At 44.1% G+C, this 18,810-nt stretch overlaps 1 protein-coding gene across 6 annotated transcripts in view; it reads left to right on the top strand.

Moving 5' to 3' along the window:
- The window catches only part of LOC124066982 (inactive dipeptidyl peptidase 10-like), a 148,675-nt gene that overhangs the window by 47,362 nt on the left and 82,503 nt on the right, over positions 1 to 18,810 (top strand). The window contains exon 1 of one of the 6 annotated variants that reach the window (XM_046403935.1): positions 17,885 to 18,345. The exons of the other annotated variants lie outside the window; for them this stretch is intronic. Coding sequence (XP_046259891.1) covers positions 18,289 to 18,345 — 57 coding nt within the window. The 5' untranslated portion in view covers positions 17,885 to 18,288. Of the gene's footprint in view, positions 1 to 17,884; positions 18,346 to 18,810 lie in introns of those variants that run through there. 6 annotated transcript variants of the gene reach the window in all.

The following is an 18,810-nucleotide window of genomic DNA, read 5'->3' as shown; positions in this document are numbered from 1 at the left end:
TTCTTTTTGCCCTTGTTTTTCTTGTCGTGATATGCGCCCATTGGTTAAAATGTCAAGAGCATCAGTCTCCTGAGAGGGTAAAGCCATGCTGTGTTTTTAGGGCAAGGGCACCTTTATCAGGATTTGTATTCTGCATTCGAAGAGATTGGCTCTAATCAAATGACATCGCTGAGACGTTTTTGTCCTCTCCTGGTGCTCAGTAACTCTCTCAACGTCGTCCCAGACCACGTCTGCAGCACAACGTGAGACAACTGCAGAGGAAATTGAACTGATCGGACGTTATTCAGGGTTTTTATTAAAGTTCCGACTTGAAATTTCAAATGTTAAGCAAAAAATGTAAAAGGGAGAAAATGTACCACAAACAGTATACAACCTTGCAAATTTTGTCGATTGGCTTTTACATTTTATCTCATGTCAAATAGAAACTGGGTAAAAGGAAGTTTGCGTTCAGGAAATTGTTTGTTATGGCTGATCGGTCACATTTATATCGATGCGCCTCAAGTCAGCTGCTTTGTGAACAATTAAAGATTGTTAATAATTCTGTATGCAGTGCTAGAATTTTACATCAGCATTTTTTATTCATTCACAGTTTTATTTACCGACCTGTTAGTTTTATTATGCGCACCACAGCACTGAGGGAACATGACTGACCTCGACCTTTGGATTAGTTCTGAATGTTTAAAGTCTAAAGCTGCGTTTGGTTTCACAGTGTGCATAAACTGCTCGCCGCCTCTTGATCGGTGGAGGCTGGGAAGGGAAACTTCCCCTGGCGAAATGCCTCCATTTGTAACGCCCTGCAACTTTCTGAATAAATTAGCACTGACAGCTAACATCAACTCTTATTGTAATATTGAACTTAGCTATGCCAGCCAAACCACCAGAGTTTAGCTTGCTAGTAGTTACAAGATCAACAACGGCTCCTTCCTGAGAGATATTAGAGTATTTATTTTCTAGAATACTTGTTGTTAACACAACAACAGCCAGATATAAACTCACTGCTGACTGCAGTGACTGATGGCTAATCTTGCTTGTCATTTGTTGGTGAGGTGATGAACTGTTGTTCAGACAATCTGAATGCACCTTAGGAGTGTCTCCAGTCACTACAAACTGTATCACTGACTCCACCTGTCCAGAGCAACATCACTGTGGGTGGTTCAGTCAGCCTGGCAGATTCATTAAGGTCATTTTCTGCCAAGAGACATGCAGATCTTATAATCAACTAAGCAGACTGAACAAAATGATGAATAGAAGGAAATCTGAGGGAGCCCAACAGTTTGGCCTCAACAGACTTATCCTGAATCTGCAGAAGTTCTCTAATCTAATACAATCCAGTAGCTCCAGCTTAGTCTGAGTGGTGCTAACTGAAACCCTCCAAACACCTGTGTGCTTTGCCAGGTGCTCAGTTTATTCAAACAGAAATATTTCAAACTCAGTTAAGATTTGTGTTTTCCTAATCCCAAACTCACCACGATGTTTCCGGACTTCGGTGAAGTCAGTGGACAAGTGCATCCAACCCACACTAGTGCTGTTTGATGTGCACCCAGACAGACTCCTGTTATTATCCTATAGGCCACATTCAGTGCAAGCAAAGCGTGAGGGACAGTTGGACAGGATGTGCCGTTTTCCTATTTTCCAGTGTGCCCTCCAGATGCCCCTGAGAAGGAGCACCGTCCCGCCTTCGCTTTGCAAAAAACCGACTATCGTACCTTCACTTCCTGACAGTCCTGACGGTGCCTCCGGGTCGCCATGTAGCCATAATTATTTTTAAAAAAAAGGAAGCGAAAATGAATGATGAGGGAGAAAATACGTTGACCTTTCCATCCTGCGATCTTGGAAATGACCATTTTAAAAGGACGTTGAATGAGTGCTGGCACAGCACTTTAAAGTCAATTTATACAGCACTTACATGAGCAATACGCCGTGCAGGGAAGGTTTTGTTCCTCTGCTACAGTGTGTTGCTGCACTGCACTATATGTTTGTGTACACTCTTCATATGTCGGTATTGAAGTAGCATTGGCCTCACTAAGCTAGCACTGTCAAAGCCAATATTTATAAACCATCCAATTTTTTGCTGAGCTTTAAGTCTCTGGGTGATTGCACAACCTTCAGGCCATAACAATATGTATGTAATGCAGCCGTGTACTGCTCACTCAACAGCAGCTATCCACTACTACAGCGGCGTCTCTGCTGATCCCTTTAACCTCCGTTTGACGAAGGTTATGCAGCTTGTTGTGCGACAGAGATGGCATACTGGTTGTCTCTCATTAATCCTTCCCCTCCACACACGCATACACACACACACACACACACACACACACACACACAGTAGAGTTTCGAGCACAGAGTGTGATCATGATTGGAAACCCAGATCCTGGATGGAAACTTTGCTCTACAGAGTCCTGTAGGAGGAAGTACAGTAGCTGTGACTCGTGTTATTATGTGGCAGTTTGTCACAACTTTCCAGTAAGGAGGAGAGCTGACGACTACACACCGGCGGGTGGATGTTTCAGAGATTTACTGGGGAAGACCAGCAACAGCTCTGACAGTCCATGCATGAAGCACTAACCCCACACAATAATAGTGCTGTCTGACAGGCTAAGCAAACAGAAGACACTGACAATGTGCATACACACACACACACACTGTGGTGTCCACACATTTCTCAATAAGCTCAAACAGCCAAAAAGGCAGCACGAGTAGTGATATCATAAACTGTAGAATTTCAGTTGGAAACTGAGACGTGTCAGTCTGTAGACATATTATAACACAAATTCACCTGGAGCTGCTGACAGAAACCCGAGCAGAACACACAGTGCGTCTTTTTAAATTTAAAGAAAATATGTCCACTATGTTTTGTGTTATTCAGGCGGGCTGCATAAAAGTATGCAGGCCGGACACAACAATTCAACAAGCAATGAAGCATTTAAAAATGTGGAGTACTACTGTGTTCACTTAGCAAAGTATTTTAAGCTTAGAGTTAAACTTTATAAGTGTAACTCCACTGTTTCTCAGAGTTTGAGCTCAGCTCCTGACTTCCAGTGAAGGGAAATCTTAATGCTTCAGCACACCAAGACATTTTGGACAATGCTATGCTTCCAACTTTGTGGAAACAGTTTGTTGAAGGCCCTTTTCTATTCCAGCATGACTGTGCCCCAGTGCACAAAGCAAAGCTCCATAAACATCAGTGTGTGACCTCACAAATGCTCTACTGCATGAATGGGCACAAATTCCCACAGAAACACTCCAACATGTTGTGGAAAGCCTCCACACAAGAGTGGAAGCTGTTAGAGCTGTCATATGCTTTGTCTGTATAGTATAGCTAATGATCTATTTCGAAGTGAAGTACGTGAGTCACTTCCTGTATATGCGTCATGCAGGTTTCACCACTGGTCTGCCCTTTTAGGAGACTACGTACGAGTTTATTCATTCCAAAGGGAAATATGAACATGAGCACAGATTATGACTGATTCTTTCACCCTAAAGTCACCAAAATAAATATTGGACCTGTTTTTCACAAGCCACATACTGAACACTGAACATTCTGACACTAAAATGTCATTTTTCAGACAGACAGATGAGGGGAAAATTAACCTTGTTTGAGACTGGCGTGTGCTTCAGCAGCACTCTCTCCAGAGATCTGGAGTGGGCATATTAAGCTAGTAGATAAAACTAATGCAAAATGTGAATGTCTGTTGGAAAATGAGTTCTGCAAATACTCTTGTTAATGCACTGACTTATAGGGTTGAAAACTGTGTAGTGTCAGTACTTCTGTATGAGATCCAGGTGCTGGCAGCTCTAAGGGCTGCACAATAGGTTCATGTCCTACAGCATGTGTTGTGTCTCAGAAGCCATGAGAGAAACACCTGCTCTTTGTCTCCGATCAAAACAACACCAGGCTCCAGTCAATAGATGTTTGTGGCACATCCAGCTCCCCAGAGCATCACCTGCTGAGTTTTCTGAATGTACTGAGGCACGTACAGGTGAGGTCAGAGAGCAGATCACACATTCTGTGCTGTTGCTTTCTCTGTGCAGGTAACACACACGCACGCACACACCTACTGTTGTCTCGACAGCGTCGGCAGCCATCAGTTTCCCGACCATGAATGAAGAATGGGTGAAGGTGGCTCACCTCGAAGGCATCCAAGGCCGAGTCCCTCCCCTTCGATCCTTTTCTTCACAGCCTCCGATGTATTTATTAAATGTCATGCAGCTAAATAGCTCTTTTCCGGCTGTAGAGAGGTCTCAGGATGGGACGTTAGGGTTGCAACAGTGAGGCAGGCAGTTCTAACTGGGATGGATGAGTACCCGGGACACAGCCTGTAATTTAGATTTCATTACGATAGCAGCACAGGTACAGTAGGAGGCAAAGGTGGTTTGGTGAGGAGGAAGATGGTGGGGAGCAGTGATGGATCACCAGGGAAGATGTTGCAGGGTGATGAGGAGGGCTAAAGGAGATGGTTGTGGCAGATAGTAATTGCCAGGACAGAAATCAAAACTGGGTGAAAAGGAGTCCAGGTGGAGATTCAAAAAATGTGATTTTCTTTGTTCTAAGAGACCTGAGGTCCGCTGAGTACCAGAATGAACGGTTAGAGTGGATCAAAGGATGGACCCTCATGAAACAAATGGGGAGGAGAGGGCTGGAGAGGTTTCTGAAATGTGGTGCTGGTGAAGATGGCCATTAGGGAGGAGACTCTGTGTTCGCTAGCTGCTTTTATGTCCTTGCAGAACAAGAATTACACCATGTTTTCCATGTCTCTTTGGTCTGAGTCTGAGCTTAAAGATCAGAGAGGAGCAGGAGAGGTGTAATAACGTAATTTCCCTCAGATGAAACTGAAAACTGGTCAAAGCATGTCAATATACCAAATGGGTTTAATAAGCCATGCAAAATAAGTGGAATGAGCAGCGAGCAGCGCACAGTGCAATCCTATTAAAAACTTTGCCACCTCTCAGCTCATCCCTCTGATCTGTCGAGCTGCAAACCCTAAGCCTGCTCCCTCGTGTGGTTTTTTCAGATGCTAAAGGTGATGTCATCTCCTGCAGCCGGCTGTTAATTAGATGTTGTTAAGTCCACTCTTCTGCAGTCTTATCAGATAATTTGTCTCACTAATGAGATTCAACTTTCTATATAATTTAGTCTTGACACTTCAAAGTCTGTTTTGATGAATTTTTTACTGGAGCTGTGGACTGTTTCCAACATCACGAGGTACTCATAATTTCGGTTGCATTTTTTGAAAAAAGTTTTTAATCATTTTGTTCCTTTGATTGAGGTGGCTGACAACACGGTAGCTGGTAACATGATGATAACGGCGCTTTCGTTGGTTCGTTACATAGTTGTGAAATGGTTGCAGTTTGGTTAGGTTTGAACTTTCCCAGCTTTTTATCAGAAAACAGCTGCCTGCTGCAGGTCAACAACGATGCAATGAGAGCGGTGACGGTGACTCAGACTGGTAAAGTTGCAGACCAGACAGCTGAAAGTCCCTTAAAAGCCTTCATAGATCCGAGCGGAGCTGCAGATTTAGTCAGTAATTCTCTGTAGGGTCACTGCAGTGAATGAACTCATTGTGACGGCAGCCTCGTTGTTTTAGTTGTCGTTTGTTGAGTTGTCGTGAAAATATCGACAGCTAACTTCAGGCAGAGCTAGGCTCGCTGCTTCCACCGCTTTCATGTCTTATGCCGAGCTAAGATAAACAGCTGATGCTTAGCTTCATATTTCTCCTACAGTCACATATTTCTTCTGATGTAAACCTGCCAACATGAGTGCAACGGAAGCCCACCACACAACACTCCAACTGTCTGCCTTAACACACTGCTCTGCTTTCGGCACATCAGCCATGCAGCTCACAAACATAATGTGAAAATGCCATTTCAGTACGCACTTTTTTTATTTTCCCTGATAGCCTAGCAATCAGGGAGATGTTCTGCCAGTGTGATGACAATAAAATCACTTAACGTCTCAAAGGAAAAACCTGAGGTTTCCTGATGGACTGAATTTGTGTGATTTGAAGTCATTTCCTCTCGAGAGGCAATTTGGGACTTGATGGCATCCGGCAGACTGATTGCACAAACTTGCCAGTTTTGTGGACAAAATGCCATTAGGCTGCATGCAAAGAGCAACACTTTGCTACAGTAATTAAGAACCATCAAAAGTATAGTGGCGATTCAAAAACCTCTTTCCGGGCGGACAACAATTCATGCCAATCACACGACTCATTCCAAACATTCAGAGATTTTACATGGAAATATAGAAAGTCTCGTGTCAAAAGTGGGAAACTGATCCACTGGTAGTGTTTGAGCTCGCCATTAGTCAGCATTTATGTCTCGCCCGTGCAGCGATGCTTAAAACACGACAGCTTGAAATTCAAACGCGGACCAAAGTGTGCGAACCCTCTAAAGCGTCTTTTCCTCTGATGCAAGTCCTCGTCGCTGTGGACTGAGAACGAGCTGGTTGAAGGCAAATGGATCAATAGAAGAATCCATCAGCTCCTCTGTTCACCCAGATAGACCTCTGTGGGGACGAGGTGATAGCGTCTGCCATGTGACTAACAACCCTGACTCTTAGAGAGACTGCAGCTCTGGCCTGCAGTCAACTGGATGGCTATCCATCAGGATGGGTTATTTTCTCCACCTCAGCGATGCTGTTCTCCTCCCACGCAGTGTTGAGACGGATCCGACTGTGCAGCATGTGGTGTCTCTGTCTTTTCCCCTCCCTGTTGATCATTGTTTTTCTGTCTCCTCTCTCTTTTGTCCCTTTCTTCTCTCCATTCTGTCAAATCACCAGAAAGCTCGGAAACGATTCCCCTCAGTTCTCCTTAATCCTGTCATCTGCTCCGTTTGAGATTGTGTTTCGTTTTGTTTTGACATAAATGCCTGAATGCATTGGTGTGCGATGTTGATTTCATACCACAAATTTCCCTTCTTCCTGTGACAGAAGTTTGATTTCTGTTTTCAAATTCAAAAGCAAGAATAACTCCCAGTGTGTACAGTACAGTGCAAACAATGCAACAGGTAGAAAAGAAAAAGCTGCCAACACTGACATTATTCCTACTGATATCAATTCTCATCCCATTTTTGTGTGTTTGGCCTTGAAATAAGTCACACAGTTTCCATAGCATCCCAAAAATGTATTGAAACCACGCATGAACAAATAAAGAAGAAAAATAAAAAAGCTTCCATTTATCTTTTCTTTAAAAAAATAATCAATAATGGGCCTAACGTTGAGCCCTGGGGAACTTTTTGTTTTGTCTGAGTATATCAATGACAGGAAGCTAATACAGGATGCAGCACGTCGAATGCCATATCTTCTTTTATCATTTAAGCATTAAGTCATCAATAGAGCCAAGTATTTAAAATAATTATAATTCTGAAATCAAGAAAATAAATTCATTATTTTCTGTTGCAGCTCTGTCAATGACAGTAAAGCAGCCAATCGTCCGATTAATCTTCAGCATCCTAAACTGACCCCTGACTCATTCCTGAAATGTCAGCTGAAATAGCAACCAATAAGCATCCTGTGTGGAAAATGGAAAGGAGAGATGACTCATAGACTTCACTGACATGAGTTCTTGAATAAATAAGCTCATAATAAATTTCACTTCACTGGGTGGACTGATATTCCCTGTGAAGGGTGTGGTGTAGGACGACTGCTGCTGCTGCTGCTGCTGCTGTAGACACTGGCCCACTTAAGGGCCACTGGTGATTTTCTATCTGGGCTATCACTGATCCCAAGACAGTTGTAATGTTTGAGCTAGCTTGGGGTATCTTAAAGTCAGCTGTCTCTGGCATCGCTGGTCTCTCTCTCTCTCCATTATCCCCAAGTGGAAAAAGTTAGTTACTTTAATCCCTTTCATGTCTGAAAAGAACATGCAGGCTCCTGCTAGCTCAAACTCAAACTGAGATTTGTGTGTGGAAGACCGTGCATTTGACTGTGGCTGACCGGACTCTTTGGAGATGAATCTTCTGGGCTTTTGTCTAAGCTTTGTGCATGTTTGTGTTTGCCTGTTTAATTATGTTATGAACCTTTACTGTGTAGAAAGCTTTTCCCACACATCATCACTTTTATCTGGTTGTGTATTATTGAGGAAAACTAGGTGATAATTACACACATAACTGGTCGACTGAATTTGCAGAGCGGTTGACCTGTAGGTCTCATGGAGTTGACCAGGAAAACCACATCTTCAGCTGTATGGACTGCAGATGGAGCACACATTTGCAGGATAGAAGCGTATTTAATCTGCCTTAAGATTTTCATTTGGTGTTAACATGGAATCTGTATCAATATAATCTCGATATGAAAAAGTTCAAGGGAAAGCGAGGTGGAATCAGTTTGCCTTGTGATTGAATCTGACCCATCTGTAAATGCATCCCGTGCAGATGAAAGAAAGAGGCTGAAAGGTCACCTAACTCTGTCTCCTCCTGTTATCTCAAATAGCCTGGCAAAGCAGCAAGAGGTGAGCGCCTCCTCAGCAAAACACAAACCGGTAGAGCCCATACGGCAGCTCACCAGCTCTGCCTGCCTCGTGTGCATGTTGGCGTCTGGTCACAACGCACGCAGTTATTAATAGAAACAAATGATTAATATCAGACATGAAGGGAAAGATTGTGATCAGATTACTCAGAGCCTCTGTATTATGGTGGTCTTCTCCATTGGTGGAGCTTTGGGGATGCTCAGCTGCGGTTTGGCAGTCCGATTAGCAGCCTGATTAACAGCAGCCAGTCGCTGCGTCCTCACTGTTTTACAGTGAGGCTTGGGTTAGAAAGGGAAACACACAACCCCAAGGACAGGAGGAAGCAGCAAAGTCAAGATGTGTCCACCCAACAACTGACCATGCAAACCCAAGCCGTGATTAATTCACACCATGTGCTCACACCCACGCTGAGTAAAGATGGATGTGCACCTTTGGAGTGTTGGTTGGACGTTTCCTCAGAGCTCTGACTGGACTTCTGTGGTCCATCACGAAGCTCTCGTAGCTGGAGCTATACAGATCTTTATCTTAAGTATTGTTTCTATGCACACGCGTCTCCTGCCTTCCTGTATGTCATGACTGTGTGTTGATGAATATTAACACTGGCCTGACACTCCGGACCAGTCGGCAGCTCCCGACTGCCCACAATCTAACTACTACTTTTTACAGTCGCCTCTGAGATATCCCCAGTCAAGAAATTTGTTTGTTTATTTTTTCTGTAGACAATAAGTCAGGAATGGAATAAACTTCTGTAGTTAGTTATTTTTAAGAAAATTGATTAGCAGTTTCCCAAATCACCTTACAGCAGACAGACTGTCTCTGCATCACAGAATTCATTTCCCTGTCAGGGCTGATGTGACTTTGAAACTAATCATTTTTACCTGATCACCTCGAGCCTGTCAGAGCGGATATCAACAAACATCTTCATATTGTGCCTCACTCGTGTCGATGATTAGGATGGCTTTACACAGTCTATGCTGCCTTGGCTCTTTTACGGTGGGAATGAAATGCTGCACCCAATGTCAAAGAATGCCTGAGGGCCTTCAGAGCCCTTTGCTGTGGAGCCAAACGCTGCCTGCCTCTGTTGATCCGTGATGCACAAAATGCAGAAACAAGCTTTGAGAAGCCAGAATGCTGAGTGCTTCAGCCTTTGATCAGAAAGGGAGGGCTGGAGCTTCCCGGTACCCACCACCCTATGCAAAGACCCAGAGGCTGTATTGATTTTGAATAATGCTTTGTGTCTCCTCAGCCGCATACATGCATAATTTATCTTCATTATGTGTTGGGCAGAGGCATGTCTGCGTGTTGTTGTTTATATACCAAAGTGGGTTTGTTTTTAGTGGAAAAGGTCAGGATTACTGCAAGAAATGGGGCAGATACAGAAATGTACACTGTAAGCCGCACTGCATGGTCTTTGTTATGAGTTCTTATGAGTTTTGTGTCATTACTGTTTTCGTAAGTGATTTATTTCATGCTTTGAAAAAAATCCTCCTGTAAAGTTGGCTTCACTGGGTTCACTGAGTCCAAATACATTGATCCAGATATTTTGGCTCCACTTTTGAGGAGCTGCCATGTCGTCCATCTTTATATTGAACTTTGTTTTGTTTGAACATTGTTTGTTGTTAGGTCTTTTAATGCAGAAATGTGACGTATCTTTAAGGTTTTTAAGGCTCGGTCTTTTCCTAAATCTGCTGCCCACTGTAGTTTATGGTTCATTTCTAGGGGACTATTTCCAGAGGAGGGTAAACCCTAATTTGGTGCTCTAGTGAGTATGTGGGGCAGCAGGACTGCATGTGTGGGATTCAGTCAAAATAAACCACAGTGTGTGTTCATGGTAATGAAGGAACATCACCCAGTGTGACAGCGCGGCTCAGTGATGTGTTTTTGGACAACGGAGGAGCTCTGCGGCACAGAGGAATAACACGCATCAGGCTTTGGACACACACACCCAGTATTTGTCAGAAGGATTAATTCATTGTTGGATTTGGTCTTTTCATGGGATTTGTTGATAAGAAGCACACAAGTTGTCCAGCAAGTTGAGCTAATTTATAATTGTAAAAATCATCCCAAGCATCTACAGGCTGCTCGAGGCTTTAACCAGCTCTAAAAATACAAGATGAGGCTGAGCCTTACTTTACTCCTCGATGATGAACATCCTGCTGAACTGGAGGGATGTGACTCAGCACTATAATGTTATAATGAACTGTGAAATGTTGGGCTTTATTGATTTCTGTGGGAAATTGTAGCGTTTCACTTTCCAGCATCCATAGTCCATAGTCATCTTTAGCTGTTGGGAATGCAGTGTTTCAGCTGAGGATCCTCTGGCAGGCTGGAAGCCCGCAGCTCCTCCTGGAACGTGTTGAATGTGTTCCTCGTGAAAAGACGTTCACGGTCGTCATTGTAGTATACACTGGGATGACAAATGTTATGAGCAGATCATTACAGTCATAACAAAACGTAACAAAGTGTTGGTTACTTTCACATGTATTAAAAAGGGAAAAAGTAGAAGCTAATCTGAGGCCATGTAGGGTTTAGCAAAGGGAATTAGCTTGTGCTTTGACCAGCTTCTGGGCTGTGTGTGACTGTAACGCCGAAATAAAGTAGCTGCCACAGTGGAATTGAACCTTTTAACTCTGAAGCTTAGTCATCAGTCATCATTCAGCCTCTAAACACTAGTAAGAAGCTGGTTATCATACGGGCTTTGGAAAAAAAATAAAATTAATGCGGCGGTTGTGATGTGAAAGTGCCATGAAGGAGTCAGACAACAAACTCTGCTACCCATTGCAGGCTGCAATGTTCAGATTCCTCCACACAAACAGTATTCAAAGTCGGAGTTGATTGCAGTGAAACGTTGGCTGTCTGTCACCTGCAGGAAACATGTTCTGTATGTGCACCCCGGCAGGCGTTTGATTGGACCGCATCTGAGAGTCTGAGCTGGCGGCGGCTTCCTCTCCTCACTCTGGGCGACACCCTCATTAGGATTTCATTCAGCTCATCTCAGCCCTTGATGATATCAACAAGCACAGTGGGACGGCACAACAGTAATAAATGAACTACACTGAGTGCAGAGCGAATGACGTTGCAGTGTCAGCTGTGGGGGGCCTCGGCGCTGTGTAATCTGAACCCTGCAGCACAAAATTGAATTAATGAATAAATGTTTGCTGGGTGGTGCACTTAAAGATTTAAGCTCCAATCAATCCACACTGAGCATTTTTTCCTGTCTAATGGTGTAATTACAGTTAATGCTTTGCCCCACTGTCACAGATTAGAACACATATTAGACAGTCAAAGACACGAGCGTTTTTATGCCTTGTATTATTTTGGGCTCATTAGTCCATTTCTTTTGACTCTTAACGACCTGATGTACATTAAGCTAAACAGCCCTGAAATTCATTTCATGTTAAGCTTGAAAAGGTTGTTGTCTCAAGCAGTATTTTACTTGAAGTGATAACAGTGAAATATTTTGGAAAATTATCTCTCTTAGCTCACTGTGCATCATGATGAAAGAGGCTTCAGCCTGCCGTTTGGTGCGTCTGATGTTTACGCACCCCAGGCACATCGTTGGAAAAGCACAAATTGTGGAGCAAATCGACCATTTTGATGTCAGTATTCATGGCACTGGGATCCTCAAATTGGTGCTGATATGCAAACGCTGACAGTAAAAAAGAAATGCGTCTTTGTGGATAGACTTCAAAACAGGGCTTGGTCTCTGTTTGCTTGTGCCAGACAGACCAAGTGAATCAATACATGGGTGATTAATGCATATGATACAACCACTACTGATGCTGCAAAGCTCCCAGTTGCTCTCAACTGTTTCTACTGGAAATAGACAGAGCTTGATTTACTTTTTGTCAGTGTAAGGGAGCTTTCAAATTCCTTTGCCTTTTCTGCAGTCATTTGGCTTTTAATGAAAGAGGAGCAACAAAATAAATCACCAAGTGTGTGTTGCAAGGCTTACAGAGAGAATAAAAAACACCCCTCTCTAACAACATTGTCCAGTTTCATCGGCAACGACGGCTTCTGTCTGCCTGTGAAGTCAGAACTCAAACCCTTCAATCAGCATTACAGGTTCAAGTTTTTAAGAGATAAGAGAAGGAGCCAAATCAGACGGAACGACTTTAAGGTTTGTGACTTTACATCAAACGAAACGACTGACAGAAAAGCAGCGTGCACATAGAATACCAACCGAGTAAAAGTTTGACTTTGCTGTTTATTAGGCTTGCGAGGTGGTGGTGGTGGTGGTGGTGCTGCTGCTCTGCCAGTCAGAAGTGCTAGCAGTTGCTGTAATAACGTGATGTGCTGAATGTGGAGTTGCTCTGGCTCAGCCGTAGTGGCACACAGTGGAGTTCGGTCATGAAACTTTCATCAGGGGCCTGGTGGCGTGGAGTTCCTGAATGTCTGCACTAAATTGCCCCAGGGTCATAAATACTTTATCAAGAGCGGACACCTCAGCAAAACACCTCCCCTGGGCTCTCCTCCCCTCTCGCTCTCTGTCTCCTTACCTCTCCCCCTCTCTCCCCCTCTCTCCCCACCCACACACACTCTTTCCCTGACACTCCAACACTCAGCCTGGGAGTTTAAAGCATTTCACCCTTGCAGCTACACACTCTCTCTGCCTTGTAATTCACAGCTCACCTTAGCAGTTTTACTCCATCACATTCTCATGTAGAGTCACTGCACGGGCACAAGTTGTTTGCGACTCTTCTGTGTTGGAGTGGCATGTTCACATATTATCAAAAATATGCCAATGAGGATTTTTTTTGTTTTCTTGAACATTTTAAGGGAAAAAACCTCCATCAAGCACACGGCAAGCAAGCAAAACGTACATCTTTTAAAGCGCTGTCTTTGATCTCGTGCCAGTAATTTCCTCCCGGCCTGCTTAAATTTAATGCCGCCGCCTTTATTCTCATCGCGCCGGGCACAGGCTCTGTTTGAAGCAGGACACCCTTCATTCAGAGAACCTCTCCGGCAAGCTGGAGAATGAGCTCGTGAAGACTGAGCGCTTGATGTGAGAAGAGACGCAACAGTCAGATCCTGCAGCAATCCCACTGCAATCACTGTAACAGTAAGTCTGCTGTGTGAGCAGATGTGAATCCAGCTGTGCATGTGCCCAAATCATCACCAGTCATGAAATCACCTGAAATGCAGTTTGTTCCAGCTCACTTTCATGTCTCATGCATAAACAGAAAACTGGCTTTTTTTTGTTTGTTTTTTAGGTTTATCTTGTCTTATTTTGTTTTTGTTTTGTATTATTTTGTGTGCATTCTTAAGGTTAAAATCATGAACGTTTTGAAATCATTTCACATCAGCACTGATGCTGAAATGAAATGATTCACATTGTGATTACTTTCAAAGTCATGACATAAGTTAAACAGTTGGGAAACTGCAGTGTTAAATGTTTTACAATATGCAGTACTAATAAATACTTTGCTATACTAAAAGTACTATTAAAATACTGGGCTCTAAAACGAAGAGTCGCTTTGATGCCGCCATTCGTTTGCCAGCGCCTTGTCCAAAACCCTGCGGATGATCTGTGGATCACCGGCTCCATTTCTGAAAAGAGTTTTTCAAATGCACTTTTTCAGCACTTTGAGCACCAAAAGTGAAGTGTCATCCAGCTCCATTTTATTCAAGAGAAGGCTGACAAACCTCTGCAGCTCACACCAAAACTGTCCAGATAGACAAGCAGCACTGCAGCTGAGAGGAAACGACATGTAAGCCTAGCAAGTATACGAGAAGACAACGACACAGCGTCATGGTGACCAGAAGCAGGCTGTGAAACAGTCACATCACCGTGCGTAACACAGACGCTTTTGAAGATGCTTATGAAGGCTAACCAGTGTAGATACAACCTTTACCTTTGGACGAAACAATACACAAAAGGTTGTCCAGTATATTCATCATCCATGCACATCCGGCGTGCATCGCTCCCTCTTCCAAAGAGGCAAACCTCTTCAGTCTCTGCACACAAGCAAAAGGTTAAGAGGAATTTATGCTAATATGAGCTCTGCTAATGCACTCAACACGCCCACAGAGAATGAAGCAGGGTGTTTTTTTAAACTTTATTTTCATCTCAAATTTTTGTCCAAGCCAACACTTTTGTTGACCTTCAGGGTTGACCACTGCATGCTGTTTGTACATTTGTTACACAGTGTGTTTACAGTGATTTCACGTCTTTGACATTCCGAAGGAAGAGCAGGTCAAAGACAACATGTCAATATTTGAGCGTCCGTGTTTTGAGTGAGACAGATATGAAGGTCTTTTGCCAGCATTTCTCCCAGTTCCTTGAAATATTTGACAGGGGATTCACTCTGTGTTTGTCACTGTGCATGGTGGAAAGTGTAGTGGATCTGCTTTCTGAAGAGCAAGCTCCCAGTTTCATGTTTCAAAATGATAATTGACATCAAGTTAGCAGGAGAGCAACATCTCCAGGGCCCCGGGGTGCCTGGGGCAAAAAAAGTGCAAGTTTTGGTTTGTGTCAGTTGGTTACTGATCATTTTGGGATTTTGGAGTCGTGTTTTGTAGCTGGGGTTTGTGCCAAAATATAGTTTTTTTAGAACATATAAATTAAGATCTAAGTTGCAGTGAATCTAGACAACATAAAACCAACAGATGTGGGCTGTTGGGAATGAAAAGGAGCAACAATTGACCGTAACAGCCACATTATTTAAGTACTTTCTTTCTTACAGCTTTCTTTGTTTGTGCTGTCAGGTGGAACAGTGAAGGTGGCAATAAGGGCCATTCAGCACATTTCTGCCCGGGGCCAGTGGAGCAGGTTAATCCAACCATGACTGGCATAACAACAGAAGTTGCACGAAAATCTCAGTGTACTACAAATTAAAATGGAACAAGACGTTTAGGTACACAAATGCTCTGTACAGGAGCCATTATATCTGAGCACGGGGGACAGAGGAAGAACATCTCAGCACAAGTATCTGTGTTAGAGAAAAGTAGCTGAGCTAACTGAATTATTGTGTCTGATTCTCGTAAGAATACAGCAGCACTGAGTGGTGCCGTAGGCCAACTTGGACCAAACTTACTTCTCAAAGTGGATTGATTACCCTTGTCTACGAAATGCAGCAAACAGATCGATTTGTGCCTTTATTTTAATACAAGCAGGCTGATTTTTCAGCACTGCTGTATTGTCCTCCCCTCCTGTTCAGTGTGATCTCACCTGTGTGAGCAGATGCCTCCCAGTGAACCACGACAGGTCACGAATGATTTTATGAAAATGATGTGAGCTTTGGCTTCAACCTGATATTTTTAGGTCCTGCGTTGAACAAAGCCATCATCATCATCAACACTCAACACTGATGTTGTTTTGAGGAATGATGTCTAATGAATCTTTCAGTTGACTTTATGTTGACACTCTGTCCACACTTTGTGGACACAGAAAAAGAAAGACCATGTTTTGGTCTGTTTATTCGTTGTAACTCTCCTCGGAGTGTTTAGAGTTTGTAATATTAGCTGTGGTTTGAAGTGTAATCAGTAAAATGGAGCTGATTTCAAACAGTAATTTGCGACAGGACTGAGAGGAATGCTTAAGCAGGATCTGCAGGAGTGTCCCTGGAGGCATGTTGAGCTTCCAGCTAGCTTCTAGTAGTACTCAGACTGCAATGTAATGCACTGCTGTCTTCTTTGTTGCTTCACTTTTTTTACTTAGAATTGCACACAATAAAATATCCAAACTACATAATATTGATAAGAATTCTAAGCTACTTTTGCATCGTGTTCAGACTGGAAAAGTGCAAAAACAGAGACACTCAGAGCAGTCAGGATGCAAACTAACACGCCCTGATTTTTGATGCCACGTTCCCACAATCCAGTGCAAAAATAACGAGTACAAATATATAACTAATCACTATTTTACAGATGGTGTTTCTTTGTTAACTGTCAGGATGAAGTGCCTTGATCTACTTTGTGTTCTGTGCGCGTTGCGTAATTTCCTTTAAATGAGTTTAGTGCATAATGCGCATACAATTAAATTAGCATGAAAACAGTATGCGGTGTGGAACTGGGACACAGCCAGAGTGTCAAGGTGCTCCTCGGTGCTTTGATCACGGTGTGTTTCTGTGAGGGCATTTCTTTTGGACCAGAAAGAAATCTGCTTGTTTTTCTTATCTGCTAACACTCGAGTGTGTTCACCAGCGTCTATCTGCTGTTTGCTGCTGAGCAGGTGGACTACGGTGGGCTTTTGGAGCTTCTTTCTCTGGTTGCCTCCCATGATGGAGCTGACAACACAAGAGCAGTGAAAGTGGACCAAAGCAGGAGCTTCAGGTTGTGGGCGGACAACTAAAAACGAGGAGCTGAAACATGTGAAGCTCCAGAAAGAAACGGAGCTGCTGAGTCAGCTGACAAATCTCTCATTTTAACGAAACTGGTCACAGTTGTATTTTACATTAATAATCTAAATCTGCAAAGCAACCAAAGTAATCACGTACATGTAGCGGAGTAGACGGTAGAATATTTGCCTCCAAAATGTAGTGGAGTTGCATTAAAATGATGCAGCATAAAGTCAGAGTACTCAAGTAAAGTACAAGTACAGCACACAAGGTAGTTTATTTCTGGCACTGGTGTGTCCTCATGTGTGGTCAAAGTCATGTGTGTGAGTTATCACTCCTCACAATCTCCAGTAAGCTTAGAAATTCACCCCAGAATTCAAACTCAGATACAAAATATTGATCTTTGTCTGGCCGAGACATCAAAGATATGAGACTTAATATCACAGCCTCCCATTCTGCGTGTGTGTGTGTGTGTGTGTGTGTGTGTGTGTGTGTGTGTGTGTGTGTGTGTTAATGATGCGGCTTCAGCATGTGGGCCTCCTGCACCATAAAGTTGCGTCTATGAGAAAACACTGGTCTCTTATAAACCCGGCGCTAAGCTTGATATAGCGTCGGGTTCACAGGTGTCATTACACTGCTGAGTACTCCACACACCGATGCAATTGCATCTTTGCCCTGCACGTATTTAACAACCCACAGCGAGCCGTGCTGAGCCGCGCTGAATCTCTTTTTATTGACCATTTAAGCTCCTCGCCCAAGGCCAACGAAAAGCTGCTTTATAGCAAAACAACAGCCTTGACTGAAACTGTGGCCGGTGTTTAGTGCGTGATAAGCAGAGGTGGTGCTGCTGCTGGTGCTGCTGATGGGGGCACCTACATCAGAAATGAGGCTGAATGTGCAGCGGGGCTTTCAGCACCGCGGACAGCTCCTGCCCGGCTCCGGGCCCAGAGACCGGGCGTGATGCAGGATCCAGTCTGAACAGGCAGAAGAGTTCATACTGCACTCTTATCATGTGTGTTTTTGTTTTAATCCAGCTAGTGCAACCCCCCACCCTCCCAGGAAACCATCACAAGACCACTTGAACACCCCGCCTCTTCCTCCTCCTCCTCCTCCTCCTCCTCCTCTTCTTCCCCTTTATCCTCCAAAATACCAGCATCACTGAGAGGAGACGAGGGGGGAGAGTTATCGAGCCCAGCACTTCCTCAGCAGCCAGAGAAGAGGCGTGATGGTAACATGTGAGAGCTTTCTAGGTTCGGTAACGAGCGTGTCCGAAACTCTCCTCCCTTTCCCGGGGCTGATGTGAACGCACAGGCTGCGTTGGATTCTCGTCAGACGCTCGTCCAAGACCTTCGCAGATATTCAGCGGTGACGGATCCGTCCCTCCGCTCCCACTCCTGTTTAAGATTCTGCAGTTGACAAGACGGCGCTTTGCCCGCCGCCGCCGCATCTTTCCCCTCTTGTGACTTTTCCCCCCACGAAAAACCGGAATTTGACCGTTTTTCTTCCAGGATTCGAGCCAAGTTGAATCCTACGAGGAGTTTACAATGACAGCGACCAAGGAGCAGCCGAATCAGAGACCGAATCAGCCGCAGCAGGATGAGGTGGGCAACTGGCTTCTCTTTTGACTCGATTTGCAGGTTTCTCGCACTTTATCCATGCACATTAAGCTAAACTCCTCCGAGCGACCTGCTCTGGAAGGTCACCTCATTTATCAACGCGCAGCTGCGTTTGGTTTGCCTAAACGGCAGCTGGCATCCCCTTCAGAACACATATGTGAAGTGAAATGTGTAAAAACGCATTAGTTGCTCGACTCTTTTGCCTTTGGCTTCTTGTCGTTCATCAGCACCAGTTTTCTGTAGGAGATGTTGAGTCAAGTTTGGCTGCACGTGCCCATACTGAAACGATCAAACCGTCGTCAGCTGTGCGCGGGGCTCATCGCGAGCTGTCGGGACTGGGTCACACAAATGTTGAGCGCCGTGGGCACACGCACTGTCAGTGGAGAGGGAAGAGGGGAGGACTGCGCAGGGCGCATTGTAATTCAGCCGCTGCCTCCTGTCCTTCAAAGA

The sequence above is a fragment of the Scatophagus argus genome, chromosome 11 (genome assembly GCF_020382885.2).
Source record: "Scatophagus argus isolate fScaArg1 chromosome 11, fScaArg1.pri, whole genome shotgun sequence".
Classification (NCBI taxonomy): domain Eukaryota; kingdom Metazoa; phylum Chordata; class Actinopteri; family Scatophagidae; genus Scatophagus; species Scatophagus argus.
This window is presented reverse-complemented; position numbering and strand designations above follow the sequence as displayed.